Source organism: Myiozetetes cayanensis, unplaced genomic scaffold, assembly GCF_022539395.1.
Source record: "Myiozetetes cayanensis isolate MyiCay16 unplaced genomic scaffold, myiCay2020 scf31, whole genome shotgun sequence".
Classification (NCBI taxonomy): Eukaryota; Metazoa; Chordata; class Aves; order Passeriformes; family Tyrannidae; genus Myiozetetes; species Myiozetetes cayanensis.
The window spans coordinates 4,702,269-4,723,007 of record NW_026087533.1 but is presented as its reverse complement, the minus strand read 5'-3'; the positions used below and the strand labels follow the sequence as shown (position 1 = coordinate 4,723,007).

At 56.9% G+C, this 20,739-nt stretch overlaps 2 protein-coding genes across 3 annotated transcripts; one reads left to right on the top strand and one right to left on the bottom strand.

Annotated features, from left to right (window-relative positions):
- Positions 1-62: 62 nt before the first annotated feature.
- On the top strand, positions 63-7,905 carry RBBP4 (RB binding protein 4, chromatin remodeling factor). 2 transcript variants are annotated; one of them, XM_050326268.1, is made up of 12 exons: positions 63-204; positions 1,314-1,461; positions 1,906-2,051; positions 3,081-3,254; positions 3,922-4,037; positions 4,182-4,342; positions 4,453-4,579; positions 4,682-4,759; positions 5,519-5,595; positions 5,714-5,771; positions 5,869-5,979; positions 6,750-7,905. In XM_050326268.1, the coding sequence occupies exons 1-12, from the start codon at positions 189-191 to the stop codon at positions 6,813-6,815; spliced, it is 1,278 nt and encodes a 425-aa protein (XP_050182225.1). In that variant the 5' UTR covers positions 63-188; the 3' UTR covers positions 6,816-7,905. The 2 variants fall into 2 exon arrangements, with proteins under 2 accessions (XP_050182225.1, XP_050182226.1); XM_050326269.1 differs by having other exon boundaries at positions 82-204; positions 1,317-1,461.
- A 376-nt stretch (positions 7,906-8,281) lies between these two features.
- SYNC (syncoilin, intermediate filament protein) lies at positions 8,282-13,415 on the bottom strand. Its single transcript, XM_050326258.1, has 4 exons — positions 13,289-13,415; positions 10,673-11,987; positions 9,369-9,493; positions 8,282-8,864 (listed from the first exon to the last, which is right to left on the bottom strand). Exons 1-4 carry the CDS (start codon positions 13,330-13,332, stop codon positions 8,801-8,803), a joined length of 1,548 nt encoding a protein of 515 aa, XP_050182215.1. The 5' UTR covers positions 13,333-13,415; the 3' UTR covers positions 8,282-8,800.
- Between the last annotated feature and the right edge of the window lie 7,324 nt (positions 13,416-20,739).

Sequence of the window (20,739 nt, the reverse complement as noted above, 5' to 3'; positions counted from 1 at the left end):
CGGCGGCGGCCGCCGCTGATTGGGCGGCGTTGGCGCGCGAAGGGGCGCGCGCGGCGCCCGGGGGAGCCGCGCGCAGCGGGGGCAGGAAACAATAGGGACGGAGCCGCCGCCGCCGCCGCCGTGAGGGCTCCGAGCGCCCAGCGCAGCCACCGCCTCGCCCGCCCCGCGCCTCAGCCCCGCGCCCCGCCATGGCGGACAAGGAAGGTAAAGGCTCCCCGTGTGGGCGGCGCGGCCTCCGCCGGGAGGCGCCGGGTGTTCCCCCTCCCCCCCCCCTCCGCCGTTCCTCCTCGCGGCGTGAGGGGAGCGGGGGCGGCGCCGCCAGGGGGCGCTCGAGCTTCCCCCCCCCCCCCCATCATGGCCGCCGCCAACTCCCCGCGGCGGCGGCACCGGCCGGGGGGGTCCAGCGGGACCCTCCGTGCGCCCCCAGGAGCGGGGCTGTGAGGCCCCCCCGGTGGGGTGGGGCGAGCCGGGAAGGGCCGTGCCGTGCGAGGGGTGCGGGCGGTGCGGACAAAAGAGGTGTCGCCGGCCGTGCGGGGCCGCCCCCGTTCCCTGGGGGAGAGCCCCGGTACCGGGAGGCTGCTCCCGTTCCGTGGGACAGCCCCGTTTCCACGGGACAGCCCCGGTTCTGTGGGGCTGCCCCGGTTGGCGGGTGACTCCCCCAGGGCTGCCCGCCCACCTTCTCCACCTTCTCTCCTGCAGCGGAGGTTGGTGGCAGATGGGATGAGAAAATTGTGCGGGAGCAGCCAGGCGGCAGAAGGAGCCTTGGAAAACTGGATTTTTGGGAACTACCAGTTCCAAGGCTGCGCCCAGACTGGTCTGTTTAACAGCAGCTGGTGGGTGCCCTGCCTTTAAGCGTCGTTACACGTCTGGGTTTTGCCTCCCTGGTGCCCTGTGCGCTAAGATTTAGGATTTTATTGTGCTGCTTCTGACAGCATCATCATCCTTGAATCACCTCAGAATGGCTTGGGTTGGAAGGGAGCTTAAAGCCCATCCAGTGCCACTCCCTGCCATAGGCAGGGACACCTTCCACTAGCCCAGGTTGCTCCAAGCCCTGTCCAACCTGGCCTTGGACTCTTCCAGGAATGTAATTTGACATAGTTAATATTAATTTCGAGCCATATATCCAAAATAAAAGGGTTAGAATGCGCAACAGGGTATTTTTAATTATCTAATAATCAGCAGGGCATCCAACGGCAAACCAGGGCGTGATGTAGTTGGCTCTCATCCATTGCCTGCTCGTGGTGGTGTGTGTCTGTAAATACATTCATAAAGGCTAATTAATTGTGTGAATTTTTTTCAAAAACCCACTTCAGCAGCCTTTGATGATGCGGTGGAGGAACGTGTGATCAACGAGGAGTATAAAATATGGAAAAAGAACACCCCCTTCTTGTATGACCTGGTGATGACCCACGCCCTGGAGTGGCCCAGCCTGACTGCTCAGTGGCTTCCTGATGTCACAAGGTACACTGATCCTTTTGTTTTCTATTTGAAGCAGGATAAATAGTAAATCCAGGATCACCTTGTGTTAACGTCAGGCAGTGTGTGATTCCTTTCTGTCTTAGTAACCCCTGCCCTGCCAACAGCAAGTTGAGGACTCTCAGCACCAGAGATAATCAGCACAGTCGTTTTTAATATGGGAAAATATTTTCTGTTATTGAGAAGGATTTCTTCCCAATATCCCATCTAAACCTGCTCCTTGCAGTGTGAAGCCATTCCCCCTTGTCCCTCTCCATCTTTCCTGCAGGACATCTTGAGCTGTGACAAGCGATTTCCTCCACAGGAAGCAGGTCTTGTATTGGGCCAGGAAAATAAATCTGAAGGTCCTTATTCTGTCAGAAGCTGCAATTAAAAAAAAAAAAAAAAATACTATTGTGTGACCCCTGCTTTGTTCCCCTTCCCTTGCAGGCCTGAAGGCAAAGATTTCAGCATCCACAGGTTAGTGCTGGGCACCCACACCTCAGATGAGCAGAACCACCTGGTCATAGCGAGCGTGCAGCTGCCCAACGACGACGCCCAGTTCGATGCCTCCCACTACGACAGCGAGAAAGGGGGTAAGGGCTGCATTTCAACCTCATTTTCCTGCCCTTCCCAACGGAGAATTTGCCTTCTCCCAAAGGCCAGGCAGCAAGGTTAACTTTTACTTCTCAGCTGAACAATTACCCCTGTAATGGGGAGATTAATAAACAAGATGTGCCCCTTCATGGATAAACACTTTGGGGTTTTGAATGTATGGGATGTCTTAACAGTCTGATGATGAAAACAGAAGGTGGAGGCTCATTGCAAAAGTATTTTTGTCTGTGGGAAAGCTCACCCCTCCCTATTTCTCATCAGGAATTGACACTGAGTTCCACGCAGTGGTATTTTTACTGTCACTTTTGCACTACATGAACTCTTCCAGTGAGAAGTCATTCATGTAAAAGAATAACCTTATTTCAGTGGGGTGTAGCATTTCAAATATTCTTAATTTCTCTGACTTCTGCTGCCTGATAGCTGTGCCAGCCCCTGTTTTGTTATATTAATTTATTTATGTGTTGTTTTATTCAGTGTATCAGGCTGGAATTGGATGTTTCCTGTAACTTTGTGGCTGTCAGCACTGCCACAAGTGAGACATTTCTCCTGTTTACTTGACTGAATCAGCCTTTCCACCTGGTGAAAGTCCTTAATGATCCAATGTTTGCCCTGCTTTTTACAGGAAGTCTGGATTGTGCAATGAGTATTTTGATCTTTGGGGCCTCTTAAGAGTTGTTCACGAGCACAGTGTTGTCTTATAAACACTTGGTTTCTATTCTATTTTAGTATTTCTCAAAAATGCATTCTCCAGTTTAAAAACAAACCAAACCCCCCCCCTTTTGGCCAGAGTTGTGCTGTGCAATTTTGTGAAATACTAAATTACTGTGACTTTAGGTATAAAGATAAGGGAGCTTTAGCACGTTGTATTTCAGACCCAACTGAAACTTGATTTTACCAAAACTTGTCTGTTCTGCAGTCAGAGCTTGGCAGCACAGCAGTAACTGAGTCTGAATCCTCGTGTCTTGATCTGAAACCTAATTATTCACGACTCCTAAACTCTTTATTTCCAGAGTTCGGAGGCTTTGGATCAGTCAGTGGGAAAATTGAAATTGAAATCAAGATAAACCACGAGGGAGAAGTGAACAGAGCCCGTTACATGCCCCAGAACCCCTGTATCATCGCCACCAAGACCCCTTCCAGCGATGTCCTGGTCTTTGATTACACCAAACACCCTTCCAAACCAGGTGGGTGCTACTTTGTCCTCACATGCCAGCCAGCCCTTCCCAAATGAAAGCTTGGTGTGGTGACAAAGACCTTAAAAAGTTCCTTGCCTTGCCTGTCATTTGGGGTTTTAGGACCAAGTGGGTGTTTAATGTAAGGTTATTTTTTCTGAAGCTTCCAAAGGTAACCATGGAAAGATAAACCTTGTGCTTCTGCTGGTTGTTTTGTCACCTCACTGCGTGTGGTGATGTTTGGAGGGGGGGGTAGAAGGTGGGGGTTTTTTTGGAAGCTGTGATTTATTTGATGGGTAGCTGAGCTGTTCCCCTTGATATCCTGTAGAGATATTAACCTATGAACTCATCAAAATTGTATAGAGCAAATAGTTTTGCCACTTGTGGGGAGGATCAGAAGTGTTTTTGGTAATTTAAAAGTGCAGTTACAGGTGATGAGGGAAAGGAAAACATCAGCCCAGCAGTTTAGGAGGGGGTTTTGGAGCAGTAACAGATGAGCTGCTCTCCCTTCATCCAGCTGGACCAGGTGCCTCAGGCCAAAGCACAGAGAGGTGGCTCCTGGGCTGCTGAAAGTGGCACAGCAAAGTTTAGTAAAGCACCAGTAAAATTTAAAGCAGGTGTTGCAGGATGTGCTGGAAGTGCCAGCAGGCACTGGAGTTCTTGCACTGTCTCCTTACAGATCCTTCTGGGGAGTGTAACCCTGACCTGCGTCTTCGTGGGCACCAGAAGGAGGGTTATGGGCTGTCCTGGAACCCCAACCTCAGCGGGCACTTGCTCAGTGCCTCTGATGATCATGTGAGTACTTGGAACAGAGCTGAGCTCCAGCCTGCCCTTCGTGTGCCCTGGGAAGGCCACAAATCTTCTGGGTTTCAGGGGGAGGGAGGTGAAGAGATCACCTGTCTGAGGAGGTAATTCTTTGACTTTTCTGTCGTTTCAAAGACCATCTGCTTGTGGGACATCAGTGCTGTTCCAAAGGAAGGCAAAGTGGTGGATGCAAAGACCATCTTCACGGGCCACACGGCAGTGGTGGAAGATGTATCCTGGCACCTGCTCCACGAGTCCCTGTTTGGATCCGTCGCTGACGATCAGAAGCTCATGATGTGAGTGGGGGAACCTCTTCCCAGCCCAAGTGCTTTCCTGTTTGCTCCTCAGTCCCTCGGTGGAATGGGATGGAAACCTTTGTTTCAACTCCCTGTTTTTTCGTTCCCAGCTGGGACACTCGGTCAAACAACACCTCCAAACCCAGCCATTCCGTGGATGCTCACACAGCTGAGGTCAACTGCCTTTCCTTCAATCCTTACAGCGAGTTCATCCTGGCCACGGGATCAGCTGATAAGGTACATCCACCTTGACCTTGGAACGTCCCTGTCCTGTTTCTGTGACTGTGACTGTACATGTTGGTTACTTCAACTAAATGTGTTTTTATATTTTTTTCACAGACTGTTGCTCTGTGGGACTTGAGGAACCTAAAACTGAAGCTGCACTCCTTTGAATCACATAAAGACGAAATATTTCAGGTATAACAAAATGTCTTTCATGCACATAGACTTGGGAAAATAGTCTTTTCCACTCTGTTAAGGATACTTTCACTTTAAAACTCATCCTTTTCTCTCATCTGCTTATCATTTTCTGGGTTGTTGTTGTGGGGCTGCAGAGCTCCAGTACAGAGAAGAGTGTCCAGAAAGCCAGACTGGGAACAGGGTTAAAGCTCTGGGAGCTTTAACCACAGCAGAAGGATGAAATGGTAGCAGTGCAGGGTCCATTAAATTATTCATGGCAGCAGATTGAAGCAGGAGGCCCCAGTGAAATGGCTGCAGTGTTTCCATCTCCTCAGCCTGCTCCTGCAGGAAGGTTTAACTGCTTCCCCTTAACGGGATCACCAGAACCTCCTCTGACAACAAACAACTGCTAATTTTACTGGGGTAAATATAGAATGTTCACATCGTGGCTGGCACGTGCTTAGCAGATACAATATTTCCATCTCCAGCCCTTGCCTTAATCAGAGGGGAAAATATACAGAGATTTTTTTTTTTTTTGGTGGGAGGATTATCAGTTCAGACTGTAGTTATGTCTAAATAAAATGACACAGGGAATCCTGAATGCAGTGTGCAGGATTCTGTGTTCTTTTCTAATCCTGTGATCCTATTAGGTGGTGGGGTATTTTTTATTCTGGTTTAGTTTGGGTTCTCACAGAGACACAAAATGAAGTGGTGTTTGTTGTCCATGTCACGTTACAGCTTCCTAAAACTTCCTTTTGAATTCATCCTTGTCTGCAGGTTCAGTGGTCTCCCCACAATGAAACCATCCTGGCCTCCAGTGGCACGGACCGCAGGCTAAATGTCTGGGACTTGAGGTAAATCCCAAATTACTCCCATTGTCCCCACAAAATATTCTTGATTAATTGCCTCACACCTTAAAAAACCAAACCAACCCCTAATTTTCTTTTTTTTGTCCTCCTTTTTATTTCACAGTAAAATTGGAGAAGAGCAATCCCCCGAAGATGCTGAGGATGGGCCCCCAGAGCTGTTGGTGAGTCTTTTCAATCTCATTAATTGCTTTGACCACTCACTCACTTTTGGACAGGGTGGATTTGTAACCACTCCCCTTTTTGTTTCCCCCACTCTAGTTTATTCATGGTGGTCACACTGCAAAGATTTCTGATTTCTCCTGGAATCCCAATGAGCCCTGGGTCATTTGTTCTGTATCAGAAGATAATATCATGCAAGTCTGGCAAATGGTGAGTTGCTTGGGAGAGTGCAGGGAAGTGGCAGGTTGAAATGCCTGGATTTCAACATTCCTGCTCTCATTTGCAGCTCTCAGGAGTTACTCATTTTTGTAGCACTGCTGAAATCTCAGAGGGGCAGTAGAAACCCCCTTTAGCTTTGGTCAGAACAATGGTTTCCAAATTCTCAGAAACTGGTTTGTATTTAAAAAAAAAAATACATGAAAGGAAGTGCTGGTGCAAGAAGGAAATTTTTCCCTTCTGTGCTTGAATGAAAACAGTGTGTGAGAACCAACTGAGGAATAAAACCTTTGTAGATGATACAAATGCCCTCCTGAGGATGGAGAACAGGAACAGTTTGCTGCATTCCCAGCTGTTGAAGGTTTTGGAAAACAATCTTGACCTTTCACAAGACCATAATCCTGTTTGTTTTTTGTTTTTGTTTAATTTACCTGTAGATTTTATTCTTGGCAGCTTTCCATGGACTTCTTTTGGAAGGTGCAGCTAAGCAGAGGATTTACTAAATACACACCAGTGTGTGACCTCTGCTTTAACAAGGCATATTCCTAAACTAAAATAATTTAGGGGAAACTTGGGAAATGTTTTGAAGACATGGGCTCTTGTGGATAAGGTCACTTGTGTTGCTGCTTTGATGGTAAATGATCTTGGGACCCAGGGGGTGGGTGATAACATATCTGCAGGTGAAAAACTGCCTTTGGAGGGTGTGGAATCCTGTCCAGAGCAGTGGGAAACGCTCCCTCAGTCCCTCCATCCCTGTCTTGCAGGCTGAGAACATCTATAATGATGAAGATCCCGAAGGAAGTGTGGATCCAGAAGGCCAAGGATCCTAGATGACAACTTTTTTCCTCTTTCTAGTCTGGTTTTTTTTTTCTCCTTCTCTTCCCTCTCGACCCTCATATTGACTTAACACTGGTTTTGAGACACACGTAGGCTTTGTGTTCAGCCATCCATCCTCCTGTAGGTGCCATCCCAGGCTTCTTCACCCAGACAGCGAGTACCCACCCCCCAAAAAGGGCTCAGCCCCCTCAGCCAGGTCTGTGCTGTAGCTCCTTGCTCAGAATTCCTGCAGCAACCTCTCGTGTCGGGCTGGCTGGCCCATTTTAGCTGCCTTTCATCGCACAGCAAGCTTGGGTTTGGTTTCTTTCCTTGCTCCAGCCACGGGCTTTTTCCTAATTTAAACAAAAGTGGAGCTGGCAGAGCTGCCCAGTGGGCTTGAGCCAATAGGGATGATACAAGTGTTAATCCACTGGCAGCTCAGAAATGGTGTGGAAGGTCCTGGCCTCCTCAGTGCCACTCAACAGCCTTGGAATTCTTGTAGTTATCTGTACCTTGTGGGTTTTTCTGCCTTTGCAGATGCAAAACAGACTTGCAAGTTCTGACTTGAACTGAAACTTCTCTGGTTTTTTCTCTTTTTTTTTTTTAATTTTTTTGTTTCTCCTGGCAATTCTGGGCTGTTCATTCCTTCCTTCCTGTCCCTTTTCTCCCACCTGCTGGGCCACAGCAGTTGGGATTCTTTAGCTATTCCTGCAGAGAGCATCCTTCACACACCTTCCACCAACATGTTCTGTTTTTTTTCTGGCACTATTGTGTGTTTCTAGAGCTGTGTTTTTTCACATGATGTTTCTTTCCTTTCTGTGAAATGGTTTTTTTAAGACTTGGGACCCCCAAGTTGTGAAAGGTGTTTGTTTGTGCCAGCGGAACGGCCCTGCCCGGCGCCCTGAGCGGCGCTGGCAGCTGGGTTGGAGCAGATGAAATGTGGATGAACTGCTTTTTTTTAGGAGTTAGTCCTTGACCACCGGTCCCTGCACGTCTTCCACTCGGGTGTCCCGTGCCACCAGCAGCCTGTTACTCTCCATCTCCTCATGACTAATTGAGTGTTGAGTCCTTCAGTCAGAATAAAGTTTTTCTACGTAAAACTTTGGGGAGAGTTCAGTGCTCTTTTCCTCCTGCCTTTTCTACTTTGTCAGGGTGAGGTTGGACCTGTTCAGGGAGCAGGGAGAGGAAGGGGGGGTGTCCCACGAACCTGGATGCTGGGATAGATTTTTTTTTTTGTTTTTTTTCCAGTTTTCTTTGTGGAACGAGTCAATGAGCACTTAAAATCCTCAAGCAGCCACCAAGGGCACTGAGCTGTTCCTTCCCCCCCACCCTCAAGCCTGTCTGAATTCTGGCTCTGCCTTCAGCCCTTGCCACAGAGCTTGTTTTTGTTAATCTGCAGCATGAATAGTCAGATACAAACACCCAGGTTTGGACACACAGAACTTGGGATTTGGAGACGCAGCTTTGGGAATGAAAAGGCTCCTTAAACTCTGACCTTTATTTTCAGTGTGAGACTCGATATAAAGTGGAAACCTCTTACCCACCACCTCGTTTCTGTGGGGCACATCCCAGTACAGCAGAGACCCTTGAAATACAAAAGAAAATCCTGTTCAAAGGATAAAGCTTCTCTTGCATGTAAACTTTTTAAAAGTCAAACCCCCCTCTCCCTCAGAACTCTCTGTGCAGGTTTGAAACAGTTCCATTGATGGGACAAGACACGTTTTCCCCAAACACAGCAAAACATAAATCTGTTATTCCTCATCCATGTCCATTGTTTTCAGTGCAAGGATTGTTTGCTCTGCTCCTCTGTGGAAAAGCAGTTTTTGCTACATGAGCAGCAGCAGCAGCACCTGGAGAAACACACCCAGGGAAAGGACTGGGTGCTATTCCCGACTCCAGGCAGCAGCTGCGCTTCAGGCAGGATAAGCAGCACGAGGAGACATCCCTTGTTAGATCCTCTGTCCATTGTTTTTGCTACAAGGAGGAAAATTCCACGGTTCTAACAGTCCTGGTCTGCCTTTTCCTCTGATTTGCAAAGGTGTCCATAGATTTCCAAGCAGCTCCTGTAAGGGAGGAAGGAAATTTCGGTTATGGAATATTTACACAAATGGTGCGTGGTCTTGGGGGCGGGTGGGCCTGGCCCAGCCCTTCCAGAGCCCTCCACAAACTCCAGGATGTTTTCTGGAGCTTTGGAAAATCCCAGCAACAGGGTTGTGAGCAGAAGGCAGTTTTCTCCCGCTGGAGAGCATCCACAGCACCTTCCCAAACCTAAACCTCTGCTCCTTTCCACGTATCCCTGAGGAAAACACCACTTAAGTTGCCACACCTGCTTCTTGGGAAGCCACTCCTCGCCTCTGCGTGCGGGAATTTCCAGCAAATCCCCATTTGCTGCTTGGCAAAAAGGGGCTGGAGTTCCTGCTGAGCTGCCCCACCTTGGTCCCACACCAGCCGTGTCCCCAGCAGCAAAAACCCGTGGTGTCCCACAGCTGTGTGACCCCAGACTCTTCCCCACCACCCTCCTCCTCTTCCCAACTCCTCTGCTCCGCAGGGATGAGACACCAACGCACTTGTAGATGGAGAGCTCCCTGTGGAGGCTCGTCCTCAGCTCCTCCAGCTCCTGGTTCTTGCGCTGCTGGAGCTGCACCCCGTTCTTCAGCTCCTTCAGCCTGTCTTCCAGCTCCTCAACCTGCTCCTGGTGGAGGGGGGAGAAGACAAGAATGGATTAGCTGGAGGAGGAAGGTGCACAGCCAGGCTGACACTGCCCAACCACCCCCTTTTAAAATCCTCTGCAAAAAAAGCTTTGTTTGGTTACAAAGGTGGGAATTTGGGATGTGCTTTGTCCTTAGGCTTCTCCCAGCTGCTTGGGTTTGTCCCCTCAAACTGCTCAGTGTGTGTTTTGAGAAGCTACCAGAACTGTAAAAACCCATGAGTCAGAAGGAGATAAATGAGGGATTAGGGAAAAGGAAAACGTGGAGGCGCAGCAGGGATGCTCCCAAGTCCTGTCCCCCAAGGGACAGAGGTCCCTGAGATCCAAGGCAAGCCGTGGCACAGGTGCTGGTGGCCTGGTCCCCATTCCAGCAGGGAGGAGCTGCAATGGAAGGGGAATATCAGTTCCAGAAACTGCTGGGAGCCAGGCTGGGAGGAGGCAGCGCCTGCGAGCCGAGAACAGAGAGTGTTGAAAGGGGGGGAGATTAATTGTGGAGCCTCTTTGCCAAATGTGCTCTTGCAGATATTGAATTGCCCTGTCCCTCAGGCCAAAGTGCCGGGGGGGAAAGGCCTGGCCCAGCCAGAAATAACCCTCCCAGGAGGCAGCTCAGCCCATGGGCTGTGGGCATGGGAGATGGGACCCTTCCTGGCAATGGGAAGGGCAGAATTTGCCCCAGCAGGACTGGGTTTTTAAGAAAAGCCACACTTATTTAAAACTGGCTTTTCCAAGAGCCTTGGCCCAGCCCTGGGTGGGAAATGTGGGATGCCTGTGCTCAGCAGCACCTCTCAGCTCTGGGAAGGAACCCTCCAAGCCCTCCACCTCATCCCTGCTCGCTGGGGCCATTTCCAAGAGGCAGGCCAAAACCAAGAGAGAATATATTCAGGAGAAACCTATTTTCCAAGCTGGCTGAAGCCCCAGAAGTTCCCCAACCACATCCCTGGGTTTGTCTTACGCCCAGAGGCTGCTGCTTCGTGCCAGCCCAGTGGGGGATAATTTTGATTCCACCCAGCAGGAGATATTCCCCATCTTCCCCCTCCTCATCCAGCCCACTCCTCCCCTTTTGCCCTACGTGCAAGACCTGCAGCTCCCTCATTTCCCTGGCTGCAAAGAACCATCCCCACTCCGCCAGAGGAGGGTCGTGGGGTGCTCGCCGGGGGCACGTACCCGGTACTGCCCGACCTCCTCGTCCCGCTTCTGCTTGACCAGGACGATCTGCTCCTCCAGGCTGCGGTTCTGCAGCCTCAGCCGGCTGACCTCGCCCTGCAGGGGCCTCAGGGCCTCCTTCATGCCCTGGATCTCCCCCTGCATCTCCTGCAGCGCCCTGGCCCCGGCCTCGCGCCGCTCCAGCAGCCGCAGCAGCTGCGGCTCGTAGTGCTCCTCCAGCCCCCGCCGGCTCCGCGCCACGAAGCTCTCGAACTCCACCGACAGCCGGCGGCTCTCCTGCAGGTACAGGTTGTCCTGCCGGCACGGCGGGGCCTCCAGGCGCTGCCTCAGGGCCTCCTTCTCCTTCTCACAGGTCTCCTTCAGCTGGGACAGCTCCCCCGAGAGCTGCCCGGCCTGGCTCTCCAGCTCGCCCTGGTAGGCGGCGTGCTGGGAGAGGTCGTGGCGCCGGCTCTCCAGCTGGTACTGGCAGGCCACGCACTCCTTGGTCACCCTGAACAGCTTCTGCTTGATCTGGCGGATCTCGTCCCTCAGGTTGTCCCTCTCCAGCTCCACCTTGGCCAGCAGCCTGCAGGCCGCCTGGATCTCCTCGTGGGCGTGGCGGATCTCCTGCAGCGCCGGCTCCCGCAGCCGCGCCAGCTCCGCGATCAGGCCGTCCCTCTCCTTCTCCAGCTGCTCCACGATTTCGATGCACTCTTGGAAGTAGTTCCCCAGCTCTTCCAGGGTCAGGCACTGGTGTTCTGTGGTGTCTGCATCCAGAGGGCTGCCTGCTCCCTCTGCATCCATGTCCAGCGGAACCCCTGCCCTGTCTGTGTCCATGTCCAGTGGGATCGCTGCTCCATCTGCATCCTCATCCAGTGGGATCCCTGCCCCACCTGCATTCAAGTCCTGTGGGATCCCTGATGCATCCTCATCCACTGGGATCCCTGTCCCACTTGCATCCACATCCAGTGGAATCTCTACTCCATCTGCATCCATGTCCAGTGGGATTCCTGTCCCACCTGCATCCACGTCCAGCGGGACTCCTGCCACGTCCACATCCAGTGGGATCCCAGCCCCGGCTGCATCCACGTCCAGCTGGGTCCCTGGCACGTTTAGCTCCAAGGAGGTGTCCCTGCTGGTAGCCTGCAGCTCCTGGCTGGAGCCTGGGCTGCCCCTGAGCAGGGGTGTCACCCCCACGCCCCCTGATGGGTCTAACGGGCTGTGTGGATGGTCCGGGTGTGGAGCAGCTCCTGCAGCCGCTCCCTGAGGGGCTGAGGATGCTCCAGCTTCATCCAGCTGCAGCTCTGGAGGGGGCTCGGGCTGTGCCATCATGTCCCTGGAAGAGAGAGGAGAAGATGTGAACCAGAGCAATGAGTGTAACAGGTCTCAGCCTTTCCTCCCACCCTGTGAGACCCCCGGAGCAGGCAGAGCTGGGGGGCTGCATCTGTGACCACCCCATGTCACCCACAGGCTGCACAGACTGGGCAGGGCTGTGCTCAACGTTCTGGTGACAACTTGGACCCCAGCTGTCCGAAATAAGGGAAGAAATCCCTCCTAAAGCGACCGACTGCCACGGAGGGATGCAAACCCAGCCCCCAGACCCAAGAGCAGCTCCGGTGCCAACGGGAACAACCACCGTGTCCCGGCCAACCTCCCCGGCGGCACCGGCGCGACCGGTGTGAGCACTCCCTGTAAAACTTCCCGCGATTTCAACCATGTGGCATAACCTCACGGCACGGGAATGTGCCGCTGAAGCCCAGGCAGGCTCCGGGGTGGCTGAGGTGGAGCAAAGCCCGCGCACACACAGCTCCGGGCCAGCGGTAGCGTCTGCAGCAGGAGCCGCTTTGCAGAGTCATCCGATCCCGGCATTGTCCCCAGGCGCGGTACCTGCGGCTGCCACCGCCAAATCCTCGGTCTCGCATTCGCCCGGGCGCTGTTTGGGGTAGGATGGAGAAAACAACCCCCAGGGACGAACCGGGGCTTTTCCTGCTGCTCCCGCGAGCCGGGGCCGGTGGGTTCGGCGGGAGGATGCTCTCACCTCCCGGCCACGCCGCTGAGCTCATGTCTAGTCATTCCCTAAGGAATGAGCACAGGCTGGCACTCACAGGCAGCCCTCGGCTCGGAGCAACGGCTTTAAGGAAAGAACTGATTTTCACCGATACTTTCTCTCCTAATAAGGCAGTTTTCGGCACTGATGACACATCGCAGCCTCGGACTCAGCGGCCGGCGGCTGGAGAGGGGGCAGCGCCTGGAAAGGTGGGGAAAGGGCTCCTCCGCTTCGTTTTTCCTTGCCCTCCTCTGTGCCAGCCCTTATTTTTCAAAGTTCTCGGCTCTGCTTTGAGTGGGCAGGGCGGGAGGGGAGGACGCAACCCTGCCTTCCCAGCGGGGCGTGGGGGCTCGCTGCCACCCGCCACCCCTCATCCCAGGGCACCCCAGAACTCCGGGGTACCCCAGAGGGACCACCCGAGGGTCTAGAAATGGTGAACCTCAGATCCCCCCACCCCCAGCCCTGCACCCAAGGCTCTGGCAGCCCCCTCGCCTGCCCCACGCCCCCAACCTCACCTCGGATCCCGCACCCACGGGACCCTCCAGTGGGGGGAACCAGCCCCTTCCCTCCCAGCCCGGGTGGGCTCTTACCTTCCTCCCCTGGAGCCCAGCGCCTCCGGCTCTGCACTGCACATGGGCTTAGCATGGGGCGGGGGGGGTTATTAATAAACAGGACTGGAAATCAGACTCCCCGCAGCAGCCGCTTCTCCGGGCCACCGCCTGCAGTGCCAGCTGCGGGCGCTGCCTTCCTCCGCCCCGGGGAGGAGGAGGAGGAGGGCGGGGAAGGCCAGGCTGTCTGCATCCCTGGCAGAGGCAGCCGCAGGGCCCGGCTGCAGCCAGCCCTCATCCCCAGGGAGCAGCCCCCGCAGCCCCCCACCCGCTCCGGCTGTTCCCACCCACGATTTATGGGGGAGCTTTGTTTGGTGCAGCCTCGAGGCGCCCCCCTTCCCGCGGCTCTTTCCTGGGATCCGCAGGTCCCCATCCTGCCGGGGTCCTGGACAGGATTGGGAGCAGCTGGGATGGGGATAGTGGGGTGCCCAGGAGGGGTCCCCTGGGGCTGTGGGGGTTCATGTGTGATGGAAGGGGAAATGCCAGAGGATGCAAACGCCAGGGCCTCATCCTGCACACGGAGCGGGGTGTGTGAGGGTGCTGGGAGCACAGTGCCACAGTCCCCTCGGTACTGATTATCAGTGTCTTAAACACCAGTATCTCAGGATTCTTTAGATGCCCCTGCAAACACTCCAGTAACGGCAGAGTGCGGCCTCCGCTTCCCCTTCCGCCCACAACCCATCCCTTTTCCCTCTGTTTTGGGGATGGAGAAGGTGGTGATTCACTCTGCAAGGCCCCATGGTGGCCATGGTCACACTCCTGGGTGTGCACCAGTGATTCTGCCATCACCCTGCCCTCACTGACTTGGTTTCCCACCTCTGCCCACCCACCATCCCCCCAGCTCTGCCCTCCCACCCCCATCCTCCCCGCTCTGGGGATCCGAAACCAACCCTTTGGCTGTCACACCACCAGCGTGTCTTCACATAAACCACACATTTTAGGTACAAATTACCGAGCTGGCACGGGTGCATCAGCCCCCTTGGCCTGCCCACCCCTCACGGTGTTGCCCCCAGATCCTACCTCGGCCCACGCCCGCTCCCGCCGCGCTCAGGAAGTCGGCACTCGCCTCTCAGGAAGTCACCAGCTTTACGTGCCCCAAAATCACCCAGCAACGCTCACCACAGCTCGCACCACCACCCCGTGCCACCTCGTGCCACCCTGTGCCCGCGTCACCCACACCTTGCCCGTGGCTCGCTGGCCGCCGGGCTGCCGAAATCAGGTTTAAAATAACAGCGCCCGTCCATCCTTCGGGAACAGAGCTTTAAAAGGAAAAGGGAGATTTCAGTGGGTTTGTTTTAGTTTTTTTTTTTTCTCTCTCTTTTTTTGGATCCCGTTGCTTTTTTCAGCACGACACACCTTCTCTTTCTCTCTCTTCTCTTTCCATGAAGCGCCTCTATTTTTGACTCAATCGGAGAGGAATGCTGTTAATTCGCACAAGTTGGGTGTATAAATATCTACCCAGAGCCGAAACTGCCAAGGGGGGAAAAACCTGCACGTGGCGTGGGCCGGGTCCAACAACCCCTTGTAGGGGCTGGAGGGGACGATGGCAGCGGGCGCCGGGGGTTTACGTGAGGAGCCGCCAAGGGCAGGGTGGGGAGTGAAGAGGCTCAGCTGTTCCGTGCTCCGTAAGCGGATACCCCGGCCCAGGCCCCGGCACGGGGATGTTTTGTGGATATAACCAGGCAACGGGCAGCTCCGGTGTCACGGCCGGACCCCGAAGCGCTCGGCAGAGCCCGGCGGGCACGGGCTGGGCTGCACCGAGCAGGGAGATGCCGTGGGCGGCCAACAGAGCGGACTTTGCTCCGGCAAACAGAGCTGGAGGGGAGTTATCAGCGCTGCCAGAGGGGAAGCAAAAGGCAGGAGGGAGCTCGAGGGAGCTTGAGAGACGGAGTGTTCCGGCTGCTGGGATAAACGGCCAACACGAGTGGCTGAGGGGGGGTCGTGGGGAGCAAAGGGCAGCTGGAGGGCACTTCACCTGCCCTGCAGTGACCTGGGGCTGTGTCTGCCTTCCTGCTGGATTTTTCCTTCATGCACACCAAGATCCGCCCCCAGGGCAGGCACGGGGCTGGCACTGCGGCGGCGTCACCTCCCTGGCACCACCATCTCAGCATCGCCACCGTGGCACTGCCACGGCAAGCGCTGGCTCTGTCCCCGTGCTGTCCCTACACAATCTGTAGGGACAGGCTGGAAGTGCCAGGGAAGTTGCCCACCTTTGGGGCCTCCTCAGCCAGAGGCTCTGGCAGTGCCTGGGGCACTGTGGGGTGTCCAAGCTGCCCAGATCCCGGTGGGAATAGGCAGCAGTGATCCCGGGTGGTACTGCCAGAGCAGTGCCCTCGCTCCCGGCTCTCCCTGGCTCTTGTTTGCCGAGGGCACGAGGACCAGGAGAGCGGTGCCAGATCCAACCTCTCAGAGCAGGACCTGCAATCTGATCCCAGGGGAAAGTGTGATTCATGGCTGGAGCTGGGAGCACGTCCAGGGATGGATCCTGGCTCGGAGGGCAGCGGCACCGTGTGCCCACCCTGCCCTCACACATTGGCCCCTTGTCCCTGGCTGGGTGGGGGGGTCCCTGGGTGATGCCATAGTGGCAGTGGCTGTGCTGGATGCCACCCAGGCTGGGTGGGTTGGATGCCACTGGACCCTTGGGAAAGCCCGGCTCACTTTGCCTCCTGCCTCAGAGTGGCCCCCCTCCCCTGTGACACGGGGGTGACACTGTGGGACCTGGGCCAGGATGAGCACTGTGGCTGAGTCCTGGGAGTACCTAGGGGCTCATCACGCACCCACCATGGACCCATCTCAAAATTCCCAGTGCACCAGCCCAGGCAAGGAGGCCCAAGGCTGATCCTGGAGAGGGAGGTGAGGTCACCCAGCAGGGATGGAGGAGGAGGAAGAGGAGCAGGAGGAAGAGTGCAGTGTAGGCACGAGCCCAGCTGGGGCAGGGGTGAAAGGGAGAGCCCAAAGGCGCCGTCTACTCCACAGGGACCTTGGGAGCTCTGTGGGAGCAGGGCCAGACTGTGTCCCTGTGCCACAGGCGCCAGCGGCTCCCACTTATCTGGGTGCTGGGTCCTGCTTCCCCTGCAGACAGTGAGATGAGGAAAGCACCATCCCTGCCACGGCTGCTCCCAAGGGATACACTGGCTCAGCCAGCAGAATACAGCAGGGTCAGATGGGGGGTCTGGCTGCAGGGACTGAGCACCAAAATCCCCACCAGCACAGACAGTCCCACGCTGTGCCCCTTCAGCCTTATCTTTGCTCAGCCCAGACACTGGGATTAAACATCTGCCTCAAGGCTGCCTGTCCTGGCAGCTCCCATGGCAGCTCCCCTGGCACCCCAGTGTGCCCACGTGCCTCCCCTGCCACCCTCAGGGGGATTCCACACCCCAGGGCTGGGGCTGCCACTGCCAATCAGCCCCACCACGCCTGTTCCAGCCCGTGGGGTGCTTATGGGGCAGATCATCTGATGTGTCCGTGACATCCCACACCCTGGGCAGCGAGGGCATGCTGATGTTCCTGAAGGTTCTTCCCTTTGGGTCAGGATGCTCACACAGGAGGAGGAGGTGCCTCTTGTGGCCACCCAGCCAGGACACCAGAGACACGGGTGATGCTCCCGGGCTGTGACAGAGCTGTCCCTTCCAGCACTGGGATTCAGGCAGGGAGTGACCGCTGCTATTTATTCCTCCCATCATCCTGTGCCTGGCACCTCAGCAAGGAGCCTTCACTCTTCCCACGACATTTACATCCTGGACATCCTTTTAAACTCCCCGTTTCCACAACTGAGCCGATTTTCAGCATCACAACAGCCAGTCCCCTCATCATCCCAACGATTGCTGGCGGGGTCACTGCCACCTGAGCGCTCTCGCTGGGTTTTTCCATATCCTGGGGCAAGAAACAGAGAGCAGGAGCTGCAGCTCTGATTCCTGCAGAAGGGGTGCTGAGGGAGCAGCTCCCACAGCGGGTGCAGTGGGGTGGGAAGCGGCACCCACGGGGCTCAAAGGGGCCGGGGTGGATGAGGGAGGACCTTGTCCCAGCCACCTGTGTGTGACAGAGGCGTTAATGAGTAATGAGGGAGCAGCCAGGGCTCGGTGTCCTGGTCAGGGGATGGAAATGGGGGCAGAGGATGGCTGAGCACACCCCAGGGCACCGGCTGTGCCGAGGCCGTGCCGTCCTGGCACGAGGGGCAGGAGCTCCCGTGGCTGCTGGGGCACGTGATACCAGAGCAGGAGCTGACGTGTTTTGTCACCCTCAGGTGCCACTGGAGATCTCAGTTCCCAGGGATCAGACACGGGGTGCTCCTGGGGACACGGCAGCCTCTCTGCCTCCCCTGCCCTGTGCCTGGATCTCCCAGGAGCTGAGCTCCAGACAGCTGCTCTCCCCATGAGGCTCCTGGTATCCTGTACCCAGCTGGGTACCCCACACACTGCTGGCCCTGGGGCTGACTGAGAACAGGAGAAGCTTTCCAGGGCCCTGCATGAAGGGCTGGTTCTTTAGGAAGCTCCTGGAACTTCCTTCTCCTCTAGGACTGGGACTGTAAGAGAAGGAAGGAGGAAGGCAACCATCCTCTTCACCTTCCTCCTCTCCTCTCCTCTCCCCAGAGGGTAACCAATACTCTCCCTCTCACTGTGATTATTTGGAGCCCCAGCTTTCCTGCAGGTATCACCCTGGATTTGGCGCTGCCTCCCCATCCCGGGTCACCGGTGCCACTGGGATGCTCAGCCCACGGGCCACGTGGTACCAGTGCCTGAGTCCCACAGGAGACAGCAGTGAGCTGGGAAGCCTGTGGATGCTTTATAAATCCTTCTAGTCATTTCCAGCGGCTGGCAAGCTCCTCCGGGCACACGGCCAGGCCCTTGCGAGCGTCCGGGAAGGATGCGGCTGAAACGCAGCCGTGCAGCCTCTCACAACAGGAAGCTCGGGGACCCAAACCCCTCGGAGCCAGGAGCATGGAAACGCAGCAGAAACCACCTGGGTTCCTGGTTAGGATCGTTCCCCTGGTTTTGCCACATGTCCTGTCACTGGCCCGCTCACGGCCGGGATGTGCTGCCGCTCCGGCCCACGTTCTGGTGCATCCTCTTGTCCCCTCCCAGCTGGATCACAAAATCATGGGATGGTTTGTGCTGGAGAGGAACTTAAAACTCATCTCATTCCACTCCCCTGCCCTGGGCAGGGACACCTTCCACTAGCCCAGGGTGCTCCAACCTGGCCTTGGACACTTCCAGGGATGGGGCAGCCACAGCTTCTCTGGGCACCCTGTGCCAGGGCCTGCCCACCCTCCCAGGGAAGGATTTCTTCCCAAGATCTAATCTAAATCAGATCTGTGTGGTCACGCTCCTGAACAATGCCAGCTTGTACCAAGCAGTGAAATCTTTCCCGAGGGCCTCTGCCATTCCCAGGCAGCTCCTGGTGTGCTCCCGGCAGAGGCTGGGAGAGCCACATCAAGAGGCTGAATTCCCTCCCTGCCCGGTGTCATTCCATTTTCAGTACCTGATTTATTATTAGCAACAAGCAGCAGCGTGGCACGGGCTGCAGGGAGTGTGTCAGTGCCCTCAGGTGTGCCCGGGTCGGGGAGCGCCGTGTCCCCCTGGGCGCTGCCATTGGCGGTGACATGGCAGATGTCACCCTCGGGCCCGCCAGGAGAGGGACCGCTGGTGGCTGCGGGATGGGAGGGCAAGGGCAGGACACGGCTGCCAGCCCCGGCTCCTCTCCTGGGGACAGGGACAGCGACAGGGACAGTCCCCCCCCGGGGACCTGCGAGACACCGCGCCGGGGATGACGATGCTGGAATTCCTCTCTCCGGTCCCGCACGGATATTTCCCTGTTTTCCTCCGTTTCCTCCTGCTGGCGCTCAGCACCTCGGGGAGGAGGAACGGAGGGTCCCAAGGGGTGGGATCAGTCCCCGCCGTCCCCGCACCGCCCCCGCCCTGCGCGGGGCGCGGGTCCCCAGGGGACAAAGCCGGGACCCACCGTGGGGTGAGCGGCACATCTCGGGGACCCCCGGCAGCCGCGGGGGGTGGGAGGGGGACCCGGGTGACACCGAGGGGACGGTCCCCGCTCCCCCCGCCCCCGGGGCCACCTGCGGGCGGGGGGCGGGGGCCGGTGCGGGCGGAGCTCCCGCAGCCCGGCCCCGCCTCGTAAGAAACTTTCCGTCGGCGCCGGGCGCTCGGCGGGAGCCCGGAGCGGGGCCGGGGCTGCAGCGGGAGCCGAGCCGGGCGGGCCCGGCCCTATGGGCAGCGGCTGCCGGCGGTGCGGGGCGGTGCGGGGCGCTGCCCGCGGCCATGTCCGCCGGGGCTGCACCTGCGGCGGGCGCCGAGCGGGACCCGGAGCGGGGCGGCGGGGGCGGCTCCGCGGCGGCGGCAGCGAAGGGGGATCCCGGGGCTCCCCCCCGGAGGAAGAAGGCCCGGGCGAACTCGCTGCGCAGGGCTTTCAGCTGGCTCCGGGGCCGCCGGCGGCAGCCCAAGGACGGCGGCACCGCGGGAGGCACCGAGGGACCAGGTGAGGAGCGGCCGCGGAGGTGGCCACGGTGGCGCTTAAGGAGGAGTCACGGTGGTGGCTGGGGAGGTGGGCGAGGAGGAATCGGGGTGGTGGTGGGCAAGGAGGTGTCGAGGTGGTGGCCACGGTGGTGGCTAAGGAGGGGTCACGGTGGTGGCCGCGGTGCTGTCGGGGTGGTGGCAGTGTTGAGTGGTGGCTGTGGAGGTGGGCAAGGAGGCGTTGGGGTGTGGTGGCCAAGGGGTGTCAGGTGGTGGGCGAGGAGTGTGGTGAGCGTGGTGGCCGTGGAGGTGGGCAGGGAGGGGTCTGGGTGGTGGCTGAGGGGTCATGGCAGTGGCCAAGGAGGAGTCACAGGTGGCCATGGAGGTGGGGAAGGAGAAGTGTTGGACATAGGAGTGGCCAAGGAGAGCCGAAGGTGGTGGCCAAGGAGGGGTTACAGTGGAAGAAGCCAAGGAGGGTTGAGGCCATGGAGGTGGCCAAAGAAGGGTCACGGTGGTGGCCAAAAAGGAGTTGAGGTGGTGGCCATGGGGATGGCTAAAGAGGGGACACGGTCGTGGCCAGGGAGCGGCAAAGGTGCTGGCCGTGGTGGCAGCAGAAGTGGCTGAAGGAGGTGGTAGCCCTGGTGGCCGTGGGAGCTGTGCTGGCCTTGGTGGCCGGTGCTGTGGTGGCAGCAGGCCGGATCCGGCAGTCCCTGGTGTGATCTCGCCCCTGCCCCGAGGGCTGGTGCCGGTTCACTGGGTAGGTTCTCTCTCCGCTGAGTCAGAAGGTCACTGGGGCTGAGGGAAATCTGGAGGGACGCCAGCCACTGCCTCCTCCTTCCCCTCCTCCTCTTGGGCAGGGTGTTTGCATGCTCCAGGTGTGGCCCTTCCTGCCCCAGATATGGCCCTCATCCCGTCTGTGGGTGCTGCCTCCACAGCCCGGCCACGTCCCTGCCACCTCGACCGGGACAATCC